We start from the raw sequence: 25,395 nt of genomic DNA, 5'->3' as shown, positions 1-25,395 counted from the left end.
TTCAAAAATAAAAGCTAACAAATTTAATTGTTCAAATGTACAACAAGTTTATTTTAAAGCACTTTAACAAATATAGCAATCAACAATATAAAACAACTTCATGAGATGACATAAATAACATGTACAAATGTATACAAAATGTAATGTGTCTACTCGTCAACAAAAAAATACTGTAACAATGTCAGGAAAAAATAGTGTTGACAATTTGAACTGACAAAATACAGTGTTGACAATGTTCTGACAAAATATAATGTTAACAATGTCAGCTTAAAAAATATAAAGTTCACAATGTAATCTGACAAAATTCAGTAATTGACAATGTAAACCAACATATTATCTATGATGAAATTGAGAATGGAAATGGGGAATGTGTCAAAGAGACAACAACCCGACCAAATAAAAAACAACAGCAGAGGGTCACCAACAGGTCTTCAATGTAGCGAGAAATTCCCGCACCCGGAGGCGTCCTTCAGCTGGCCCCTGAACAAATATATACTAGTCCAGTGATAATGAACGCCATACTAATTTCCAAATTGTACACAAGAAACTAAAATTAAAATAATACAAGACTAACAAAGGCCAGAGGCTCCTGACTTGGGACAGGCGCAAAAATGCGGCGGGGTTAAACATGTTTGTGAGATCTCAACCCTCCCCCTATACCTCTAACCAATGTAGAAAAGTAAAGTTCATTTACAGAGTTCACAATGTAAACCAACATATTAGAGAGTTAACAATGTAAACTGACAATATACAGCGTAAAAACATCATTGATCATATAATTATCTGAATGACAATTATATCCTTTTATTACTTTATGTGCATCACAACTCTTGTAAACAAATACTGTGGGTTTTTTTCAAGAACAAGGTGGGTCTACAAAATAAATGTTAGTAACTGTGGCAAGATAAACTATGAAGGAACTGTTTAACATACACAATTCCATGTAATAATGATTCAAAATTAAATTCATATGATATATCAATGATTTTTTTATGTAATGGGCTAGAATAAAAATATGTAATTCTAATGAAAGGCATTTCATTTTACAAAAATAATAAATAAATAATAAATAATAGTCAGCATATTTTAACAGAACTTGTGTAATAGTTTCAGTACTTTCAGCAAATACAATACAAGATAAATAACAATCTATGAATGATAAAATAAGGAGTGGAATATGAATTATAACAGAGACAATGTTAAATTTTTGATTTTTCTAGATATTTTAATGTCCTTCAATTTCAACACATGTCCATTGTGTGATTACATCAAGACTATATCACAGGAATAGAAGGATCAAACATTTTCATGTAAAAAAATTGACAATTAAATGTGCAGTTCTATCTAAGAATGCATGTGTTCAATATAATATAAGTAAACAAGGTCGTAAATGTCTAGAATGGGAAACCTCAAAAATTAAAAAAGATGGTACACATCATCATGTCATGTCCTGTAGATGAATTTTGTTATGTAATTTTAAGGAGTTGATGATTGAAATAAAGTGTGGAACAAGACAATTATACCTGACAAAAGAAGTGATTCCTTTGTATGGTTACAGCTTCGTTGTTAGGCAAAACTATAAATGATTGATGACTTTTCTTTGGCTTAATATTGTATTACAACTTATCGTTTGGTCTGGTACAACTCAGAAACCAGATAATCTTACACTCACTTATAACAATATACCTAAATACGAAAGCATTGTTGTTCTAAGGCAATTAATGATATTTGATAAAAATTTCATACAAATAAATATTAAATACTTGCACAAATCTATAAAATGACAAAACATTTATTTACTTGGTCATTATAAAATCTTTTTATGAAAAATGTCAAATTGCACTTCTACCTCACAAGATATGTAATCTCATTCTGGATATTTTCTTCCTCCATAATAACAGAAAACAAGTTTTTAAATTAAATCATTGAAGTCGAAATTGTCTAATAAGTTTGATTGGCCTTGACCCATGACCTGACCTTGCTGACCCATCTGCATTGAATTAGGCATCATCTGTTGTGCCCCTCCCATCACGTTCTGTTGTCCCTGTGGATTGGGTCCTCGGAGCTGTTGCTGCATCATCATTGGTGGCTGTCTAATCTGCTGGCCTTGTTGCTGTAATAATCAATTTGAAAATTAATAATCTTAATGACTCATATCAACTCCTAGTATAACTAAATAATCCACACAAAAAACAGCTTTTACTTGCATTTTGACTTGGAAGAAAACTCACTTGTTGATGGACTCTTGTTGTCACTAACCTGAATACATTTGACAAAGAAATAGTTGTTGTAATTTATGATTACTGACTTCTTCATTGTTTCTTATTATTACTAACTCGAGTGTTTTTTACTTGGATATAGTTGTTGGAGTTATTGATTACTGACTTGTTATTGATTATTGTTGTAGCTTACTGTAATGTCTATTGACTAAATGTTGATTGGCTAAGGTTCTTTCAACTCACCTGCTGACTCCAAGGTAGTTGATGACTACTGACTTGTTCATAAGCTCATGTTGTTGTAACTTACCTCTTGACTAAGCAGTAGTTGTAATTGATAATCATAGATTTGTTGATAAATCTTTGTTGTTGATACTTACCCAAATTTCTTTTGACTCAGTGTAAGTTCTTGTAAGTGATGATTACTGATATGGATTGACACATGTTGCTGTTACTTACTTCAATGGCTTTTGCCTTAGGATTAGTTGTTTCAGTTGATGATTACTGACATGTTGATTGACCCTTGATTTTACCTACCCGTTGTCTAAGTAGTACCTTTATTAATTGGCTTATGTAGGTATTTACCTGTTGACTGAGCAAAAGTTGTTGAAGTTGATGATTACTGACTTGTTGTTGATTAGCCTGTTGTTGTTGTTGTTGTTGCTGCTGCTGAAGCTGTAATCTGTGTTGATGAAGCCTTTGTTGAGCTGGAAAACAATGAAGGTGGTTTGATTAACTCATTAAACAAAATTACGGAAATTGGATATGGTTTTACACAAAATTTAAGATCTGTATTAAACCTTAGTTGTTGTCTTTTTAAAACTGATTTATGCTGGGGAAAAAACAGGCAAATAATAAAAAACATTTCAGATATTAGTATAGAACATTTTTTACTCTTATAAAAATTAAATTAAAACCTGAATTTTGATTGGAAATCATTTTGATGCATGGATATCATTTATATACATCAAATGCTCAATACAGCTATTGAACTTGAGTATACTAAAAGCTATGGTGGGATTACTTCAAAGAAAATATCATTTTTCATCTCCAAACAGAAATTATTTTGTGTTTGACAGATCTGAAAAGTGTTTACATGTACAACTCATCACTCTTAAACTAATGATCAAATATAAAGTCACAATCTGTTAATTAATTTCCGAAAGTTCTGTGGCAAAAAAATTGTTTTTATTCAATATGTTGAAAAATTCAAAGTATCAGCAAAGAGGATGTGATAACCTCATATATCTGAAAACCACTCACAATGAATACTTATTTCTTATTACTGTCAAGATGTGGACCCAATATGAAGTCATGCTTTTCAGTTATTTTCTAAGAAAAGGGCGATGAAAATAATTGGACAAGGTTATTACAATCCAGTGATATAATGAAACCACTCCACATTTTTAAATCCTTATAACAATTGATTAAGACATATGACATGTATTATTTATATAAATGTATATAGTTTTTTTACAGTCTTCTGTTGAAAATAAAAAATACCTTGAATATTATGATTATAGTGAGCTTTTAAGATACGGTATTAAAACAATCATTTCATACGAAAGTTTTGCTTTTCTATGTTACATTTTAAATGTTTACCTTTTTTGCATGATAGTTTTAATTTTAAAAGAAATGCAAAAAGTCTACAGACTCAACACACGAGTGCTATAGTTTACAACACGTTTGCAGATGACCTTAAGCTGATTCAAATACAACATATATATAATATATATGCAAGTCTAAGTAATTCTGTATTGATCTAAGTACAGAAAGAAACCATATATGATTCATGCCTATGAGACAGAGAGCTGTGCAAACAAAGATAAATTAAATAAATTACTGACTGCAGCTTACTGTAGTATAAAATTGAGGGATCTTTAAGTCTTATTTTCAAACATTGTTAGTAAATTATTCTGCTTATAAAATTGTAATTCATGGTATGAATAGTGTCCGTGACCATTTGTTTTAGATTTGAAATGATTAAATATTCTAATGGCAGAAAAGTCCTCACAACTATAAAATGTCAACAAAATCTTCCAACCATTGTGGAATAGTTTCTTATTTCAATCCTGCAAAAAAGTTCAAGTAAGATTGAAAATTTAATTCCCCTGTGTGTATTACAAAATCATAATACTGGGATTCATAATTATTTCAGGGATTTCCATTTTCTTTGATTTAGTGGGTAAAGGTTGCTCTGGCTTGTAAGCAAACTTTCACTGTGCTTAAACGGCTGTGGGTAATTCACAGTCGAAGATGGCGGACTCTAAACTCGTTGATATATAATTGATACAAAATCTACGTTTTGTGACGTTTTTCATGCTCTATGTAAATATTGATAGGATTATAGAATAAAGAAATTACTTATCATCAACATAAATTTGTTAGTTTTTAGTTCACATTTGCGCAAGGACAACTTTTAAAATATGCATAAGATGTCTGTAACTTATTAGTAAACAAGAATGTGTCCTCAGTATACGAATGCCCCACTCGCACTATCATTTTCCATGTTCAGTGGACCGTGCAATTGGGGTAAAAACTCTAATTTGGCATTAAAATTAGAAAGATCATATCATAGGGATAATGTGTACTAAGTTTGAAGTCGATTGGACTTCAACTTCATCAAAAACTACCTTGACCAAAAACTTTAACCTGGAGCGGGACAGACGGACGAACGGACAGACAGACAGACGGACGGACAGACAGACAGACGGACGGACGAACGGACGGACGAACGCACAGACCAGAAAACATAATGCCCCTCTACTATCGTAGGTGGGGCATAAAAATAATCAGACTGTCCGTAACTTAATTCTCGAATGTGGATAACTTTTTTTTCAAAATTATTAGATTGACAATTTCAACAATATTAAGGACATTAAACACTATTAAACCCCTTAATTATTACCTAGATTTATACAATTACGATATGCTACAAACTAACAAAGAGACAAAAAGAACACAGCTTTTAAAAAGAGTGTCACAGATTTACCGTTAATTTTTCCCGATTTTCATCTTCCGCCAATACAATAGATCGTGAGCAGGTATTAAAAGGAAGGACCATCAGTATAGATTATACGGATACCATTACGGAGTTCAGTATTTTGTGATTTAAATTTGTAATGCCTGTACTAAGTCATGAATATGACCGTTGTTTTCCATTCATTTGGTGTGTTAATTTGAGCTTTTGGCTTTGTAATTTGATAAAGGACTTGCAGCTTTTAATATTCCTTTGAGTTCAGTATTTTTGTTATTTATCATTTCTTTAAAACATTTACATCCATGAATATTGATTCTTTGCAAATAACAGATATCATGCTAAAGTTACGGACATCACTATTGGTATATTGAAAAAAGTTACGGACAAGTTGTTTTCAAGTTACGTACATCTGAAGTGTTTTGGAAAATTGAGCTGCAATAGTTTATTTCAAAGTATTTAATCATGTTTTACATTGCAAACTTTCCCTAATATATTGATATAACTTTTTAATTACTGAAAATTTCTTTTGTACTCATCATGCTCATGGTATTGTAATTATATAAGAGCAAACTTTCTTACCCGACACCAGGGAGCTCCATCTTGGGCTGTGGGTAACTTAAGCTTAACTTAACACAGCCGCTTAAGCACAGTGACTTTAATAAATCCATTAAATAAAATATCCATATTACAATACTATTTTTCCTGTATCCATGAAAATTGGTACCAAATGAAATTTTATCCACAGCATCTTGTATATAAGGGAGGGTAAGCAAATGAGATTTAACTTAAGACATCTTTATGTAGAAGAATATGGTATCCCTGTCATCTAATATTGCTCGCCTTTGTATTTTAACATACTGACATCATTATAAGATCCCATTAATAGAGTTATTGATACCTTCCTTACATTAACATCATACATTGACTACTTTTTTGGCTTTTTATTTTGACTGTTCTGACATCATAGTCACTTTTTTTTAAAAGATCGGATGCGAAAGAACTGTCCAAAAGGAATGAATCTCAATTGTTCTCACTTAAGGGTTCTAAGGGGTTTTATTCACCAATTATTTTAAATATGACAATCATATAAGGAAGAAAATTTATCAGTAACAGGACAACAGTTTGCTGAAGATAGTTTATCATTTTTGTACAGTAAATTCAGAAATAATCGTGAGATTTTCACTAATATGAATAATGAGATTGCTTAAGTATCCCAATCATAAGAATTCAAATTCTGATATCGTGTGAATATATCTGTTTGTAGCTTAATCTAAAATCTCAATAATTAAACTTCCTTTTTGGTTCACTTTTCAAAAATCACAATAATAAATGTGTGAATTAATTTCTGAATCTACAGTAATTCACATTAGCATATGTTAAAAACCTTGTTTATAATTGTTCGATTTACATCAGCATACACAATAAAGAACTTTTTTATCATATGTTTAATTCACATTAGCATACATAGAAAAGAACCCATCTAACTATTATAATAAATACCCAATGTCCCCTATATTTAGAATTAACAGAGGGAAAGGAAGTCAAATTATAAGATACAGTTTCCTCATCCAAAAGCCATATCTCCAATATGATTGTATTTTTAGAATGACCTGAAATAAAATGTCATGCACCATCCATTTAGCATAGTATGGGATGCTTGCCATGCATCATGGGATAGCCATCACCATAGCGACAATGTACCTACCACTATACATATTTGGCGGTGGACCAAAATATATCTCATCTAAAAGGATACAGCAGGAAATAAGAGAAATAATGTTAAAGAAGATGGATTCTAAAAATAGTTGTAATGTAACAAAAATACTACTGTTTTATAGATGAAAATAAAACATAAAATATCTCTATGGGTTGAAGAAAAGAGAAAGGTTTCTAATATATGAAATCAAAACCTTAAAGATATTAAATAATAAAATAATATTTCAACATTGACTATCAAATCTTTAATTTCTAATCTGATCTTCATTTATACACCACTTTACAAACCAATTAGGAAAAAAAAATTAAGGTACCTTTGTTTGTTTGTTCTAAAACAATTCTAATTTATACTAAAGGATCTGAAAAGCCTGTGTAGCTTACCTACAATGGCCACTTTTTGTCGGAAAAAATTATGGAAAGGCAACAACTCTATGGAGGAAAATTGGTAAATAGTCCTGCTGGTCATTTTTCGATTTTTAAAACTTTGTATCAATATACTGTACTTGTATCAAAAATAGTTATCAAGATAAAAGGCAAAAATGCAAAAAAAGTTGTAAAAATTTGCATTAAAAGGCAGGCTGCTATCTAAAGCTTCAATCAATAGAAAAAAGGGGGGAATCTTCATTACAGGGCAATATAACTTCAATATTAAAGGAGTTATGCGTCAATTTGACCAAAATGCAATATTGCATCAAAAATACTTTTTTTCTCGATCAAAATGAAAGTGGATTTCTCTAATATGAAGGCCCATCCATATATTATTCCTTATAAGTTTAGGTATGATGGGGCAAGGTATTGTCAGAAATCAAATGTGATTCTCCTAAATGGTAAAACCTCAATGCAATGTTGTATGTACTATCATTGCTGCCATGAATTCCACATAATAAGCATGACATGATAGAGTATAGAGGCCATGCATAAAGTCCACTTTGAAATGATTTAGTTTTTCATGTTCAGAAAAAATTACAAAACTCATTCCAGAAGGCTTATGGAGTTTTTAAAACTCAATGAGGCATATAATTTGTTTTTGCTTTAACCACAAAAATGGAATATTTAAATGTTTACACAATGGTTACCAAATTATGGTTTTCAATCACATGGCCTTTCAGACAAGCTGGGCTAATAAACATTTTGACATAAAATATGAATAGAAAATTGTCACAAGCTCATTCCAAAACTTATTTTAAAACATCTTAAAAACAGAAGTTAAAATAAAGCAGAAACAATAAAATGTTAATATAAAATAAAACACACATCACATCATTTTTTTAAGCAGACACCAACTTACCTAATAACTGTTGTTGTTTTTGTTGTTCTTGTAATTTTGCTTGCTGGATCTTTTGTTGCTATAAAGAATTAAAAAAAAATCATATTAAAACAAAGAATAATTTTTGTCTTCCCAAAATGATTCCATTGTATTATTCTGACTGACATATATCTGCTATATATTTAATGTAGAAATATAAACATAAACCATTGAACTATGATAATTAGTGAATGTCTAAATGGGAAAATAAAAATGGATACAGCATTATACATAAATCCTGTAACTTATAAAGTTTTTGATTCTTCATAATGTTTTTCTATACAATGATTCTATATGAGTATTTATGAAACAAAATAATAACTTTTTTTGGTTTATTTAGTAATCAAGGGTACCAGGCTTATAATTTAGTACACCGGATGCGAGTTTCATCTTCATAAGGCTAATCAGTGGCTCTCAGATCAAAACAGTTATAACGTCAAACAAGTACAAAGTTGAAGAGAATTGGTTTAACTCACAGCATAACAATGATTTATTTTCAATAGTGAGACCCAAATATTAAAGCTATATTTTAATTCAATAATTACCATCGCCTGTTGTTGCTGAAGTTGCTGCATGTTCCCAGCCTGTGGCACCTAGTAAAATAAATAATTATTGTCATATTAGGCCAACTAAAATTAATTAGTAGATTTTCATCCAAATTTTTGAAAATAATGGGGCGGGTGGGAGGATTTTATTTATAAATTTTATTTCATATGAAACCCTTTTGTGACGAGTTCTTCATATATGCAAGTGTAATAATAAGCTTATATCATGTATACACAAGTATGAGGAATCTTACATAATATTTCAAATCCTTAAATAAATATATGTAATTGCGGCTTTAAAAACTTAACAACAAAAACGTGTGAGAAATACTCTCTTCAGTTAGACTACATGTACCTACACAAAATGTATTTTGGTTTCTAAACAATGGTTTGTATTACCATAAAATGAAGCAAATGCATTGGAATGCAACACAATTATTATGAGTACAGAATAAAATGAAAACTCAGAGAGTGTTGAAAATAATAGGGTTGGTACTTTATATGCAAGATGAAAATATAATTATCATGTAAAACATGAACTTAATAATGAAAAAAAAGTTGTTGTTTAAGGAGTCTTTTTGGGTGTATTTGGACATTTGCTGTTTGTCAACATAAAAAGACAGCCATGGGTAAAATCAAAGGGCTTGCATAAATAAAATGCGTATGTTAGTCAACTTTTTAAATTCAATAAACGGTCATAAATCTGACAAGTTCGTGCTTGTGTTTCAATATCTATAATCCAGTCATGTTTTCTGTATCAATGGTTTCCACGAATCTTGTGCTTTGGGTATCATTTACAGTTTAAATTTCCTGAGACAAAGTCATTGCATAAATAAAAAAGTCCGCAGTTTTCTTCTAATCACAGAAATTTGTGACATACCGCGATTTGCAGTCTTGGAAACAGTGTTTTTCTCGTAACACCAATATTTCATGTCATTCTCGTTATCAATCTTTTCTCTCGGAAGATGATGTTGTCATCATAGAGCAGCGGAAAGGTCAACTTAAATCATTTTGGTTAGATTTACTCGAGGTACAAAACCGAAATTTGAAACAGGAAGCATTGAAAGAAACGAAATTTTAACGGTTACCGGAAACGGGAATGAACAAAATCCGGAAATCGTAAATTTTATAAAATAAAAAAATTCGGGGCGGGGCGATTTCAGAGGGGCGGGCGGGGATGAAAATTTATCAATTAATTTTAATTGGCCTTATATATTTTATCCTCAGAACAAAAACCAATTTTAATATATCATGTAGTATTGATCAGAAACTGTACAAAGATTCAATGTTTAGCTACAAAAATTGAAGAATAGACAATTGATGAATTTTAAGTATGATAAAGTACTTCCGTTGTTGTTATATTATAAATTATAAGTCATTAACAAATTTGAAACAGATAAATAGGGTTTGCAGTTTAGTCAGGTTTCAGATAAGGGTAGGTTTCACTATATTTGATAAGGTATTTAACTCCCTCATTAATAATGTCTATGCCAAGTCTTTTATCTCTTTACCGGTATATATTTTTATAAAAACACATATATGTGCAATGCTGCTATTACTTTATATAAAGCAGAAACTGAACAAATTAAAACAATGTCAGTACCATATTTGAAGTCTGTGTAACCATGCCAGTAGATGTCATTGTATTAGTTGGTCCAGGCTGCTGCATCTGAAAAAAATGTCAAATACACTTATTAATTGATGATTTTTTGTTTCTATGCAACAATATACTCTTATCATGATGAAGATTTAAAAATTATTTAAACAAATCGCAGATTATTTTTTTTGGTTTTAAAAGATAAAGTAACCTTCCCTATATTCTAGACCCAGGATTTGTACCTAATTTGACAGGAGTTATTGCCTTTCAAATAAAATTCTACTAATTTCCTGAAAAGAAAGGTAATAGTAAAATAAAATAAGGATCCAACTATTCAACTGTTACACTCCAAACATTGGACACTAGTTTTTTATAATTGACTGAAAACTAGTGAAAGTACCAGAATTTTATCCTAAACCAGATGTTTTTCTTGTTAATTAATTAACCCTTCCGGTGTTTTTTTCTATAATAATCTTTTTTTACACAAAATCTTCTTGGTAAATAAAATTTATAGGCACATATATTCTTCAGTTCTCATAAAATAACTATAGGGGTAAAATATTACACCTAAAACTTTGAACAATAATTACCTGTGGGGAATTTGCCATGCCTTGTCCCATTTGTAAACCACCTTGAGGCTGCTGTACAAATTGCTGTGGACTTCCTCCAGCCTGCTGCTGGGCCTGTGCTTGCTGTAAAACATAGTGATAGAATAATCAAGGGGGGGAATAAGTTTAAACCATTTCAGTTGATAAATCAGCTTGTGAGAAAGACTAGGCATTTGCCATTAAAATGTGTGGCTGTATACCCAAATAATCATTGTATAAAGTTCTGCCTTTATCAATTATAAGTCTTTTATTATTGCCTACACTATATAGGGATACAAAACCAATGCAATAGGCTTTTAGTCTAGGATTTTAATTGAAAATAATTATTTAACAAAAAGAGGTATCAGAATTCAGAAAACATTTCAGTCTATGTATATATTGTAAATGCACAAATTATTGCATGCATTTAGTATTGCCAATTTCTGAAAAATATGGATTCAGATATATGTATCAGATATTGGATGTAAGTTTTTATTATTGCAGTACTCACTCTGAAGCATTATTTGCAATCATATAAACGTTGCACTATTTTTTCAATTTGCAGTGCATGTTATCTAACTAGCAGATACCTTACCTTCAGTTTATGGGTAAATATCACATTTCTTATACCATCAACAAATGCTTTCTGATCATTAGGGATCAGTCCTATGAAGGCCTTCCTCTTGTTACTAAACAGGAGGAGTAATACTCGTACATCACACTGGGTACCAGGGGGGAAATGAACACAACCAGCCTAAAATTAAATTTGAGTAAAAAAATATAAATTATATCCCTCTATTATACACATTGCAATCCAAAAGCCAGGTCCAAGAGCCAGATTACACATGTACATCAAAACATACAGCTATCATCTGAATAGTCTACCACTATTACAAACTGGCTGATATTACACACATTTACATTGACACGCTGTACTATTGACCTGTATCATTTGTTTGACTGACAAGATCATGTACTGTCACCACAATATAGAACAACGGAGGTAATTTTGTATTTTCTTTTTATATCTAAACTTCTTATATGGAATATGTGGTTAGTTGATTGATTTACTTAAAATATTCAAAATAACATCAACTTTATTAATATTAAAATATAATTCCTTATGTTTCATATGATTTTTATACAATTCATTTTGTGGTTAAAAAAGAAAATCTAGTTATAATTTTTTTGTTAACTCTTAATGTTGTATTAATTTCAACAAAACTGAAAATACTAAGTATAGAATTGAAGCTGTTATATTTTTTGGTATTATATCAGTTATATTATTTCATCACATTCATACAATTAAATTGTTTATTACTTACAAAACCAGAACCCATTGTTCTGTGGAGATTCCTTAAAGAGTCCACGTTGTGGTTACCGAAGTGAAAGGCCACTTGACGAGAACTTTTAAACAATGGCTGTAACTGTGGAGAGCTAAGCAAAGACTGTGGTATCAACTGCATTATTAGTTCCTTTGGCCAGTTTGTAGTAATGCTGAAATACACCAAGTAAAACTGTGAATAAAGGATTTTCATGAAAAAACTTACTTAATCCATAATTTTGATGTTAATATATTTTTTTAAACAGTCTCAGTGTCTCTTAGTCTTTTTAAAATATCTGTTGTTAAGTCTTTATTAAAAATCTGTCGTTTAGTTTCATAGTTTGTAATCTGTAAAATTCAGTTGTAAATCCTACTTTAAGATGATTAGTCATTAAGATGCTAAATCTTGACAAGTCTGGTCCAATATTCTTTATCAGGAAAGTAGAAAAGTAAATTTTTGCATGAATTTTGAAATATTTTTCTAAAGGATACATTTTTTTATTTAAGTTCTAGAATTCCATGACTTCTACTTTAGCTACTAGACCCTATTTGCTAAGGATCCCAATCAAATAAATCTTAACTTGCTTTAGTAAGAGAATTTTGCCATTCATTCCTTTTTCAAATGCAAATTTTTCTGACTATCAGTGTGTAATAAAAAAACTTAGCCTGAGCAGGAAGTTGGGAGCATTTAAGGCTGTGATGGACCAAATACTTAGATTTTTTGGTATGTGACCTCTACTGAGAATAGATATTGAAGCTTGTTTTGGGCTCTGTAGGGTCAAATACTTACATTTCTGGGTCTGCAGCCCCTATTGAGAGTTGCAACTGTAGTTGACGAGCCATTTTAGGCTGTGTTGGACCAATACTTACATTTCTGGGTCTGCAGGCCCTATTGAGAGTTGACACTAGTTGACGAGCCATTTTAGGCTTTGTTGGACCAATACTTACATTTCTGGGTCTGCAGCCCCTATTGAGAGTTGACACTGTAGTTGACGAGCCATTTTAGGCTGTGTTGGACCAATACTTACATTTCTGGGTCTGCAGCCCCTATTGAGAGTTGACACTAGTTGACGAGCCATTTTAGGCTTTGTTGGACCAATACTTACATTTCTGGGTCTGCAGCCCCTATTGAGAGTTGACACTGTAGTTGACGAGCCATTTTAGGCTGTGTTGGACCATTTGATTTAATCTTCTCCTGATATTCAAGCATACCTAAGGTTTTATAAAAATTAGATAAATTAGATATCCTTTAGAAAAAAATCTGTTTCACTTCATAAAGGATATTTTATGTACAACTAGTAGAGCAGATTGCTATTTCGTTCATATTATCAATTTCTCACAACGATTTTAGTTTTGTTCATGTTTGTTCAAATTTCAAAGTTTTCTGTGTGGTGTCTTCTCTTTTATTTTGCCATGGTATTGTGTGTTCTTTTACTGGGTTTTTTATTCTGACAGCTGTTGATATTTTCTTGAACTTTTATAATGGAGAGATAATACAATTTACAATAATAGTGCAACTTATGTTATAAGCACTATTTACTCCACAGCTACAATGTATACAAGTGATGTGTTTGTCCTTTTTACAACATTTAATAGTGGTAAAGGAACCATTTGTGCTGTAATTCTAAACACAATCTATAATTCAGAACTCTATTAACATGAATATCTAATACTGTATGTTTTTTTTAACAATTTGTCCACATTACCTGACCATATGATTTTCCTGTCTTTGTTCTGTCCTTGTATTGGAGGATTTGGAATGATGGGAAGGTTACCAGGGTCTATTCCAGCCTGGATTGGTTGTTGGGAACCAGATTGCTGGTTACCCTGCTGTGGTGATTGGATGGATGTTGACATGATGCCCTGTTGTGATCCCATGCTCTGCTGCATGGTGTTTGCAGGATTTATTGCTGGCATTCTGATGGCTAAAAGCAATAACAACAAATTAGTGATTAAAAAGATATAAAGACCAATGGAAATGCGTTGTGTCTATATGGATAATAACTATAATTTAAAATAGTATCATTAGTCTTTGAGATCATCATTAAACTACTCAAATATTTAATCAGTAATTAAGAAACTTCATTTTGGACATTTTATTTTATTTAAGCTGTTTGATACAAATTTGCACAAGTCCAAATGAATATGATATATGTTTCGCTTCAAACCATTTCAAAATTTATCTGATTACGATTCCCGCTCCCTCTCAAGAGCATATGAAAATATATCATTTCAAAATATTTTATTTTCAATTACCTTGATTCCCTCTGTTAAAATCCCCCTGAAATATATAAACATTTCATTTTTTTAATAAACGACAACATTTTAAGGTTATTTTCTACAGTTACAAATATTGAGTACATCTGGTGTGATATATAACACTTGCTCATTAATGAAAGTGGTGTGAAAATGTGATTTTATAAACTATAATACATATATACCAGTGTATGATTGCTGTTTTGTTATATATAGTTTCAATCTGAAATTATTGGGGTTATTTCCCTTGGTAATTTGTTGATTTCCAAATTAAAACATATGATACAAACAAGTCTGATCAAAGAACCTAACTAAAGGAAATGATGTATTTTATACAAGGCTATAACAATTGAAGATGATAAAAAAAAAATATAAAAAATCTGAAAATCTAGCACTTCATTTTGAAAGTTTTTGTTTGTTGAGTAATAAAGAAATTTGCCTATGTTGACATTTAAGATGTCTGAAATTATTTTTCTCACCGAAATGCATAACTGCAAAGATTTTATTATTAAATCACCTTAAAGTGTTGAAGCGTGTGAATGCTACTGCTATTATTATATAAGCTATTAAATGAATGTGCATATGAGTGGGTGGGATTATATAGAGTTGTCTACATAAAAATATAATTAGAATATATCAACCATGTCAACATAAAAATATTTCAAAATCTCTAGTCCTATTTTATTAACAAACACTTTTCTCTTCATCAACTATGAGCAGATGCATATATTCCAGCAAAAGTCAGTGACTCTTGCTCCAGTATAAATTTTTCAACTGCGTAAAAAAAGTCAAAACTGAAATTTTTTAATTATTTCTTTTAGAAAAGTGTTTTCTATGCATACTAGAAAGCTTTCTTTAAATGAAAATCTAGATTACTTGTTGAAATATTATTAAAGCTTAATACTTTCTGTGAAGATTGAAAGGGAGATGATTTCAATGATTTCAGATAATCTCCCATGGTAACTTATTAACAAGTTGTACTTCTAACCATGTCTGATTCTTATGGATATAGAACACTTTTCAACAAAAAAAAATAGTACGAAAGCTTAGATTGGACATTTTTTTAAGCAATTAAAAAATTACTACCTCTCACCTTTCAAATGATTCTTTACAATAACAATATGTATAGAAATTTGAACAACATTTTCATAATAGCAATAAATATCACTAATGATACCCCTGCCTGCTAAAAGTATAAGGTTATCAGGAAGTTGTTTACTGATGCATCTGAAAACGCATCACACAGTATAGACTTATATAAAACCTGAAACCAAATTTCAGAAATTCCTGAGAGAGCTGCGACGAAAAATATTCATGGGACAGTCATACTGACGGACAGAGATAAAACAGTATACCCCAGCTTTTGTAAAGCTGGACTATAATAACAATCACTGATAAAACTTGAACAAACCATCTGCATAAAATAAATCAAAAGGGTTAAGGAATTTATCTCTGTAATATTCAAAATCTTTTTACTTCAATTGTCCTTTGGAAATTTTTGGTTCTCAATGCTCTTCAACTTTATTTAACCTTCACTGATGAAGAGTCTTTTATCATGTTTATAGCCTGCTTCTTTGAAGATTTTTTTTATGATGAAGACTGCATATAATTAATTACGTTATCAAATTTTCATTCCTAAATACGATAAAAAGAAAATAAATTTAGCATTTTTGAAACATGAAATGTAGAAACTACTTTCATTTTGAGTTGTTTATTCAATTGTCAGTCATATTGATGAATCAAAATGATATTTTGGGGAGGGCAACAACATTTGGTTTCTACAAGCAATTATACCAAACAATAATTAATTCAACTGAAACTGAGAAAATAAACTATTTTCAGTACAAAAAAGTACAAACACATATATAACAATGTATAAAAAGTGAAGATGGATGTCTACTGAAAAATTATATTCGTTAAGTAAAATCACATTTTGCTAAAAATAAAGGTAAAATATTGAATATAATTTGCTGATTTTCATAAATTCAATTCAGTACGTAATGTTTGCCAACCATTTTCATTTTCCGATGATTTTCAAGACATCACCACAAATATAATAATAAACTACTAACAGAAACCAAATTATTGCCTGCCATATTAGATGAAGGTGTTGTCATGATATCTGCCATGGATGGACTACCAAACCCCACGGTGGACGTTGGTTGTCCCATGTTCATTTTGTTCTGTGTAAAACCAAATGGGTTATCACCTACACCAGGCTTTGAAATAAAAATAATGCAATCTCATAACAAATATCAATAATAGTTGATAAATCATGGATTGATCACAGCTAGTGCAACACAAAAGCTTCTGTTAACCTGGTTGATAAAGATAGATATAATTTTATTAAGCCGCAGCAATATTGATATACGATTTGTTAAAAGCAAAACATTTTTAAACTGTGTAAAAAGATGATTCAATATCTGTACAAAAAAGTGTAGGCATTGGAAGACATTAAAGGCATGACCAAAATGATTATTAAGTTTATTTTTAGAGAAATCCTCTACATATCAGTCAGTTAAAAAGACCAAGAGACAAAAAGCTTCCCTAGTCTAGATGAAATTAATTAACACTATGTCCAAATGACAAGTTATGAGGGTGTACTACAATTGCTTAAAAATTCTGACTTAAAAATTTCCAGACAGGAAAATTTGACAATCCTAAATCATTGCCATGAGGAACTAAGTATTTTTTTATTATATCACTGTAAAAAAAACTTATTTTGCCATTTTTTTCATATTTGTTGATTAATTGAAAAGCACAGAAAAGCATTATTACAAAAAAAGTTAAACAGAAACTGTTGTACTATTACAAGCATTAGTTGACAAGCTTTGTGAGGAGGTTTCAATATCTGCTGTAAATGAGTTTATGTGTGAAAAATAAACTTTATATACTTTCCTACATGTGTGTTTATGTATCATTCAAAGAACTAATTTAATGGTAACAATCTACCGTACACAGATCAGTGAATCATAAGGGGAGATAATATGGTGTATAAAGTCGACTCTTTTTATGACAAATACAATTGGATCAGAGCGTAACAAATGTTTTAAATTTTTCAAGAGAATAGTTACTGCTTAAATGTGATTGGAAAATATTTATTTATTATAAAACTGTTGCTTTCACTTGTAAACTTTTTGTTAAATCTGTGCTTGTCATAAAAAGAATAGACTGCATATAGAGAATTCCCAATACAGTTTGTATTAGGTGACATGATTTCACACTTTAGTGTAAGCTAACAAAATCTACAACATGCATTAAAATCAGTTACTAATCTAACTCCAATCTGTCAATTTAAATATACCTGGGAACGCTGTGCCATACCAGGATGAGACACATGCATACTGGTTGGCATGGTAACAGATGCAGACATGGAATGGAACTGGTTCTGTTAAATGTTTTATATAAAGAGGATGATAATCATTGAATTAAAACATCTGACTGACTAAGATCAACCACCACCATGCACTGGTAAATTCACTGTGTATTTCCCTCTCCTTGCTCATGTTGTGATATAATATTGCTTTTTTATGAAATAAATGTCTATTTCGTGCTAGATGTATATCTTTACATTAAAAGTTTTAACATGGCACAGAGAGGAAATTACCTTAATAAACTATTGTAACTGAATAGTTAATGAAAAAAAAGAAATTCTTGGAGTATACTTCATTCTCCTATAATCTGATCTGTGTATTTTAAATATTCTGCTTTGAATATAATTGGAATGATTATTTTTAAAACACAATTCGGTATGAATAAAATATTCTGTTTTGAAAATGTTATGCCCACTATTTCATTAAGCATTACTCTATTTGTACTTTATTTCTTATTACACTTACATAAACAGCATAGTATTTTTTGGTTAAATAATGATGTTGTTACTGTTTTAATGATATTTACCAAACATTTCATTAACACCACAGAAGAGACATCTCAATAAAATGAACTATACTCAAATAAATACATTTAAATGCAAATCTAATTCTAAAGATGATCAGGTAAAAAATAATGATTCAAATACTATCTGGTAATAATTGTTTTTCATCCTACACATGTTTACAACCTATACTAAGTGATTTGAGGACTCATTCAATCTGTGGATATCAAAATTAAGCCAGCTGATGCAAAAACTGCAGGTTTCTTATTGTTCTGGTACAAAATTTTACTGTTTCAAAATTAGGTGCCATGGTGCAATATTGTTCTATACCAGTGTGCAACATGTACTATCTAAATAGATTTTATAAAAGAATATATTATAAATATGGTGCTGTAATTTGAGGGAAATTGTGATATTTGTATAATTTGAAATACATGGTGCTATTTGAAAACAAAACCAGAAAGAACCCTTATTTGTTAACAACACATGTTAATCTAAGACTCAAATAACTTATATCCATGAAATTAAATTAATCCTCAATATAGTAACACAAAGTGTATCAACAAAAAATGAAAACTGCTCCTTAGATGGTGTTCCTGTTTTGTTCTAAAATACTTAATATTCACATTTGAGTTGAAATTTCAAAATCATTTTCTTCAGTTAATTGTTTTTCCAAAATTCTTTAAAAAATTCTGAAGGTAAGTCATATTTCTATTGTATTAATCTAAATTAAGTGTAAAATATAATTCTATCCACAAAAAAGATTTTCTAATCATCAAAAGAATCTGCTCGAATGATGAAACAAAAATTTCAGTTGTATTAATGGCAAAAAAGCTGATAAATGTGCTTATTTTTCTTCCTATTTTCACTGATTTTAGTATTTCTAGATCTTAATGTATTGAAAAACTAGTGAAATCAAATTTCAAAGTTTTACCAAAAAAAATCAATTAGCATTACAACTTAACTTTTTGGTTCTTGTTTGAAGTTAGAACTGTTAAAATTAAGTACTGTAAACATGATAAAGCAGAATCATTTTTTGTAGATGCAAAAAATGAAGAAGAAAAAATGAATTCAAAATATGAAATGGCCAAAAATATGTCCTAACTTCTCAGGCATTGCAATGTATAGCTGTTATCATGGTTACATCAGCTATTATATATTAATAAAGTGGTAAAATCTGTACTGTCTAAAACTGTTAACATAATTTTTTGTGAGTAAAATATTTACCACCCTAAAAACTAAAATCTACCTCCTTTTTAAATTCTAAATACTTTCATTAAAGTTTTAAAATTCATCTCCCTAAGGAGAATATGAGGAATTGTTGCTCATACTTTTTTTCTCACTTCAATAAAAAGCCTGTAAAGATTAAGAATATGTTTGGCCTTAATGAATTACTTACAGAAAATGAAGTTTATGTATTTTTAAAACAATGTGAAGGTAAACAAAGAATAAAACTTCTGAAGATTTCTTGTTTTACAAAACAAAAACATGCATGGTCAGTTGTTTGAATGAATTAAAAACACACAAAAAATATAAATATACTGTACCAAGATATGCCTCGCCTGTATAGAATTTCTATAGCATGATACAAATGTTGATGCCACTGAAGCAGGAACAGCATACCTAAGCCTGGCTTTTGAGACTTCATTGAGGCATTTGTTTATCTATGTTATTTCTGCTTTGTAAATCAAGGAATCTATATCAAATTAACATGCTCATACCTGTTGTCCAATGTTGTCCAAACCGCCAAACTGATTCGGAAACTGTTGCAGTTGTTGTTGTTGTTGATTCTGTCCCTGACCATACATTTGGGGCTGTTGAGGTTGTTGGCTCTGTTGTGATTGTTGGCTCTGCTGTGACTGTTGTTGTTGCTGTTGTTGTTGTGATGGATGTTGTCCTATTTGCTGACCTTGAATTGTCAACTGTGTTGTTTGATTTTGCTGTTGTCCAAAGTTTGAAATCTGTTGTTGTTGTTGTTGGAATTGTGATGTTGGAGGTTGGTTGATTGGTGAATTGGCTGAATATGGTGATGGCATGCCTTGAAGATTAGACTGCATGTTTGGATCTATATAAAAAAAAAAGAAAGGACATGTGGTATTTATTCATGACACAAAATCAGTATAAACCCAGCAAAATATAGGAGAAATTGCATCACTAAATGCAGCCTGATACGACCACAGAGTTTGAACCCTGAACAGCTAGGGCAAATTTGGACACAATATTTAAGCTTGATACTGTTTGTATTTTGATTGTGATAAAAGTTTTGACATAGTATAGGTTTCTGACACAAAATAAATGTCAAGATCTTACAAATCTGTTGCACAATACTATTAAAGATTCATAAAAAAAAATTGAACCCTTTAAAAAAATTGGACCCCCCCCAAATTTTTTGAATTCTCCCTTGATCAATTACCCCCAATCTCAATCCCAGTCTTTCCTTTGTAGTATGGAACCTTGTAGTACAATTTCAGAGAGATCCATACTCTTAAACACAAGTTATTGTCTGGAAACTAGAAAAATGCTTATTTTTGGCCCTTTTTGGCCCCTAATTCCTGCACGAATTGGACAATTACCACAAAATAATCCCAGCCTTCCTTTTGTGATATGGAACCTTGAGGTACAATGTCAGAGTGATCCATACACTTACACTAAACTTTATTGGCCAGAAACTACAAAAATGCTTGTTATTGGCCCTTAATTCCTAAACTATTGGCACCATAACCCCCAAAGTGAACCCAAACCTTTTACTTGAGGTATTTAACATTGTGGCATAATTTCAGAGCAATTGAAATACTTATACACAAGTTATTATCCTGAAAGTAGAAGAATGCATGTTTTGGGCCCCTAATTCCTAAACAGTTGGGACCATCATCCTCTAAATCAATCTATCTATAATTCATTATGAACCTTTTTATTATATGAATGCTTGGTCAGAGGCAGGGTCGGATAATAAAGTCAAACTTGTCAAAGTATTTTAAATAATTGCTAATGTTCATAATCAAAACTTAATATTTTTTTGTTAATAACCAGAAAATAAAAACATTTTCTAATGGACTGAAGAAATACATAATATACATTTATAGAGTGAAAATGTACCAAGTTAGACTCCTGGATCATGGCCCACTTACTTGATGAGGGTGCTGTAGAGGGAACTTTGAAGAGATTTTGATCCTGTGGCTGAGACTGGTTTCCATCTGCTGGACTAAATACAACTGTACTCGAAGGTGAATAAGCACGACTGAGTGGAGCATTAGGAATGGAGAAAGGTGGGGAAGGACAAACTTCAGATCCTAAAAAAATAATAAATATAATGTTTATTCAGTCATAAACCAATCCACTTTATAATAATTAATCTTAATATTATATAGAATGTTTTTTGTGTCTTATTATTTTATGTTTATGTTTTGTCCATGCATAGGTTCAGTTGTAAAATAGTCAGAAAGATATTTCTTGCGTTTGAAAAAATTCTTTATCATGTTTATGTGTTCAAGTTATACTATATATATTATCCTGATCTATAACTAATGGAACTTAATTAAGTATCACAAGTAAGCAAGCATTAGCTCTGGCCAAATCTAAAGGCAAAGTCTTCCAAATATACTACTGTCATTTCAGAAATCAATGTGTGTATTTATTATTGTGAATCATTGACCAATGGCAAAAACATCAAATCTAATTAATGCAACAATTCTATGAAAGAAATTATGAATGCAAGGTTTAATTAATGAGAAGATGACTGATACTGTCATATTTTTCGTATTTAATAAAAACATTGTAATCATTTCGAAATTTGAAGTTTACACTTTACTTATAGACAAATATACTCATCAGTACGTATCAATGTATTGAAGACTACAAAAGCAAAGTCAAATCAACTCTGTATTTTTCAAAATTTAATGTTTTCAATGTTAAATATACATACTTTGGTCTAACTTTATATCTTTGGTAGAATCTACTGAAGGGCTTAAAGATCTCTCTGTAAATATAAAACAATGCAATCAATATACAAAATGAGAAACTTTCTTAAATTTTACTGCGATCCATTTAAATACATGTATAAATTATAAGATGATATATATATCGCTTCCCTTATTCTATTTTTCAATTAATTATATATATTTATTTAAAATCATTATCTTAATTTGGTTCAGTTTCTTGAATTTTTTTTGTTCTTTATACTGTATTCTGAAAGAAATCAATAACAAATCTTAACAGGAGAGTTGAATTAAAATTATACTTAGGTGAGATTTTGGAATAAGTGCTATTAAAATGTTTGGATTCCTTGTGTTTTTCCATAGGATACAAGGTAATATATTTTGCCCCATTAAACCTATTTATCTGTTAACATAAGACTAATAGCTCAGAAAAGGTCATTTGACAAAATTTAAGCAGATTCTTGATTTTGTTTCTTTTGATTTGAGACCCAAATATCAGTAATACCAATGCAAATATAAGGTAAAAGCCCGAGTCAGCCTTTTCCCTCGTCATATTTTATAAATCAAATATCTCAAAAAGTAGCTCCATGACCTTTCAATATATTTAGCTTATTTTGATTCTTAACTAATACTTTTCCAGCTTAAAATAGAAATTCATGATTAATTTAATTTTACTTTAATCACCTAAGTACATCCTTAAGTGATTTTGACATGCAATTGTGTATAGATATGAGAAGATGAGCAATATTTGTTTCCTTGTTTCTAGATTACAGCTGAGTGCGGACCATCTTTATTTTGTTGTAAAGTGTACAAGTTTTTAAATTCTGCACTGTATGAAAAATGAAGAACATCAGTGATCTTTCCTTTGATAAAGATTTATTCGTAGTATATTGTAGGGTATGTTTTCTCTTGCCCATTCACCCATACCCTGTAATTCTTTTTTTTTCTCCCTTATAAATAAGGGAACTCTATCAGCACAAAACATAGGAGACATTGGTTCAGCAGCTCTTTATTTATTCTCTAATATATGTTCACAATCATTTCAAAAACAAATGATTGCAAAACAAATCTATAAAACTAATTGATGAAATAAACCATATTACCTTCCAGCTGATAGCCATGTAATAATATGTGATGTCGTGGATCAACAGTGAAATTATTACTCGACATCATGGGCATTTCTTGATTGCTTGACTATAAAATCATAAACCAATTATTAACATACATAATAACTTATATAATTTTTTGTAAAGCAAACTTTGAATCTTAAGAGAATGTATGATCAAACAAGATAATTTTTTCTTAGATTCGTTCTTCTGAATATTTATGTTTGTTGTTTGTTTTTTCTGTGCTTCACGCAGATCTGATAAGTCTAGACATTTAAAACTGATTTTTAGTTGTTCTGTTGTACTTTTACACAACTGTCATGACTGTCTCAGATAAGGGAAGAGTTGAGGTCTGACAGTTGTTTTTTTTTAGAGCTGACTATGCCCTATGGGCTTTGCTCATCGTTGAAGGCCATACAGTGACCTGTGAATTTCTGTGTCATTCCGTCTCTTGTGGAGAGTTCTCACTGGCAATTATACCACATCATCTTTTATATAAACATATTTTAACCCGTTACATTTGGTATTTGAAATACTGATGTCTGCTTTTCTTTTATTGGTCATTGTCATTTGATTGAATAAAGGCTGTACTGTGACCAATCATTGCTCATATATATTTAAGTAGAACCTTGGTGGAAATATGTATCATTGACAATCATATCTTCTTACAAACAATATAAAGCACCATTATTAAATCAATTAATAACCAATATTTTCTTATGGCAACAGTCAAAATTGTAAAAATGTAATTTGAACTCCATTTGTCATGAGAATTCATAAATTAAGATTTTTAAAGAACTTAAGCTTTCAAGAAATTGCTGCATGTCTGATAAAGAACCTAAATTTATGGACTACATTTTACCCCAAACCAGTTTCAAAATAGTTTTATTTGATATAACTACATTTTACCCCAAACCAGTTTCAAAATAGTTTTATTTGATATAACTACATTTTACCCCAAATAGGTTTCAAAATGTTTTTATTTGATATAACTATATTTTACCTCTTCATACATTTTCTGTAATGCTGCTATCTTCCTTGGGGAAATAATACTTAGATTGATTCTCCTCTGAATTACAACAAAATATCTTTATCAAGTCATATTATTAAACATTTGTTGGTAAAGCATTTTTTTTATTAAGGCCTCTGATTTTCATCCTGTAATGTTAACTTTATCAATTTTATTCTATTTATAAAACATATACTCATCATGTAACAAAAAGGTATAATCTTGTACTTGGTCTCGGATCTGATTTCAACGAACTGATATTAAAGGTAGTTACCTGAGCCATCATGCTTGCCAGTTGATCACATGTGAAACCTAAGTACCTTGGACTTTCTTGACTGGGCATCTGATAAGGTGGGGAATTACATACTAAGATGCAATGTTTGGACACTTGGCTTCTGTAATATAAAGATCAATACATTTTTTTTGTATATTATTAACAGGTTATTTATTAAAATGTTATTGACTGAATGCTGTATGACCTCCAGTGGCAAATATTACATACATATTTAGGATTATGATTTATTTATATGATATAAGGATACCATGCATAAGCTGAGGCTGGAATTTTTACATGGTAGGGCACCAAGTACCATTTTACAAGAAGAAATATGACCATACAGAGACTAATTTTTCATTCTCTAAGCTTATTTTCCTTAACAGGTACAATATCAACATAATAAAATCTTTGGTCTTTGGCTGCACAGGTTATACCAACAACATTCAACATTGGACAAAATGCTTGAGGTGAACAAACTACCACAAATACTACACTTAACCATATAGTAAAGCGTATAATCATAAAATAGATATATATACATGCATCTTATTGGATAATGTTCAATGTTTCTGCAAGACTATATATGAATCAGTAATCAAAAGTTTTGTATGGTCCATGTCTCTATAAATTAGTATTAGTATTTCACAGATGTTTAACAGTTCAC

The 25,395-nt window shown here is 30.4% G+C and overlaps 1 protein-coding gene across 7 annotated transcripts in view; it reads right to left on the bottom strand.

The window, feature by feature from the left end:
• The window catches only part of LOC143082648 (mediator of RNA polymerase II transcription subunit 25-like), a 38,873-nt gene continuing 13,478 nt past the window's right edge, over positions 1-25,395 (bottom strand). The window contains exons 5-24 of one of the 7 annotated variants that reach the window (XM_076258443.1): positions 24,729-24,849; positions 24,449-24,514; positions 23,443-23,533; positions 22,327-22,380; positions 21,533-21,694; positions 20,126-20,469; positions 17,832-17,915; positions 16,600-16,746; positions 14,528-14,552; positions 13,978-14,196; positions 13,378-13,483; positions 12,273-12,444; positions 11,543-11,701; positions 10,951-11,052; positions 10,367-10,432; positions 8,764-8,811; positions 8,201-8,258; positions 6,902-6,940; positions 2,802-2,923; positions 1-2,113 (exon numbers count right to left, since the gene is read on the bottom strand). In XM_076258443.1, the coding sequence (XP_076114558.1) occupies positions 1,913-2,113; positions 2,802-2,923; positions 6,902-6,940; positions 8,201-8,258; positions 8,764-8,811; positions 10,367-10,432; positions 10,951-11,052; positions 11,543-11,701; positions 12,273-12,444; positions 13,378-13,483; positions 13,978-14,196; positions 14,528-14,552; positions 16,600-16,746; positions 17,832-17,915; positions 20,126-20,469; positions 21,533-21,694; positions 22,327-22,380; positions 23,443-23,533; positions 24,449-24,514; positions 24,729-24,849 (2,386 nt within the window). In that variant the 3' untranslated portion in view covers positions 1-1,912. The remainder of the gene's footprint in view (positions 2,114-2,801; positions 2,924-6,901; positions 6,941-8,200; positions 8,259-8,763; positions 8,812-10,366; positions 10,433-10,950; positions 11,053-11,542; positions 11,702-12,272; positions 12,445-13,377; positions 13,484-13,977; positions 14,197-14,527; positions 14,553-16,599; positions 16,747-17,831; positions 17,916-20,125; positions 20,470-21,532; positions 21,695-22,326; positions 22,381-23,442; positions 23,534-24,448; positions 24,515-24,728; positions 24,850-25,395) is intronic. The other 6 variants (XM_076258444.1, XM_076258447.1, XM_076258445.1 and 3 more) reach the window with 6 other exon arrangements.

The sequence above is a fragment of the Mytilus galloprovincialis genome, chromosome 7 (genome assembly GCF_965363235.1).
Source record: "Mytilus galloprovincialis chromosome 7, xbMytGall1.hap1.1, whole genome shotgun sequence".
In the NCBI taxonomy this organism is placed as follows: Eukaryota; Metazoa; Mollusca; class Bivalvia; order Mytilida; family Mytilidae; genus Mytilus; species Mytilus galloprovincialis.
This window is presented reverse-complemented; position numbering and strand designations above follow the sequence as displayed.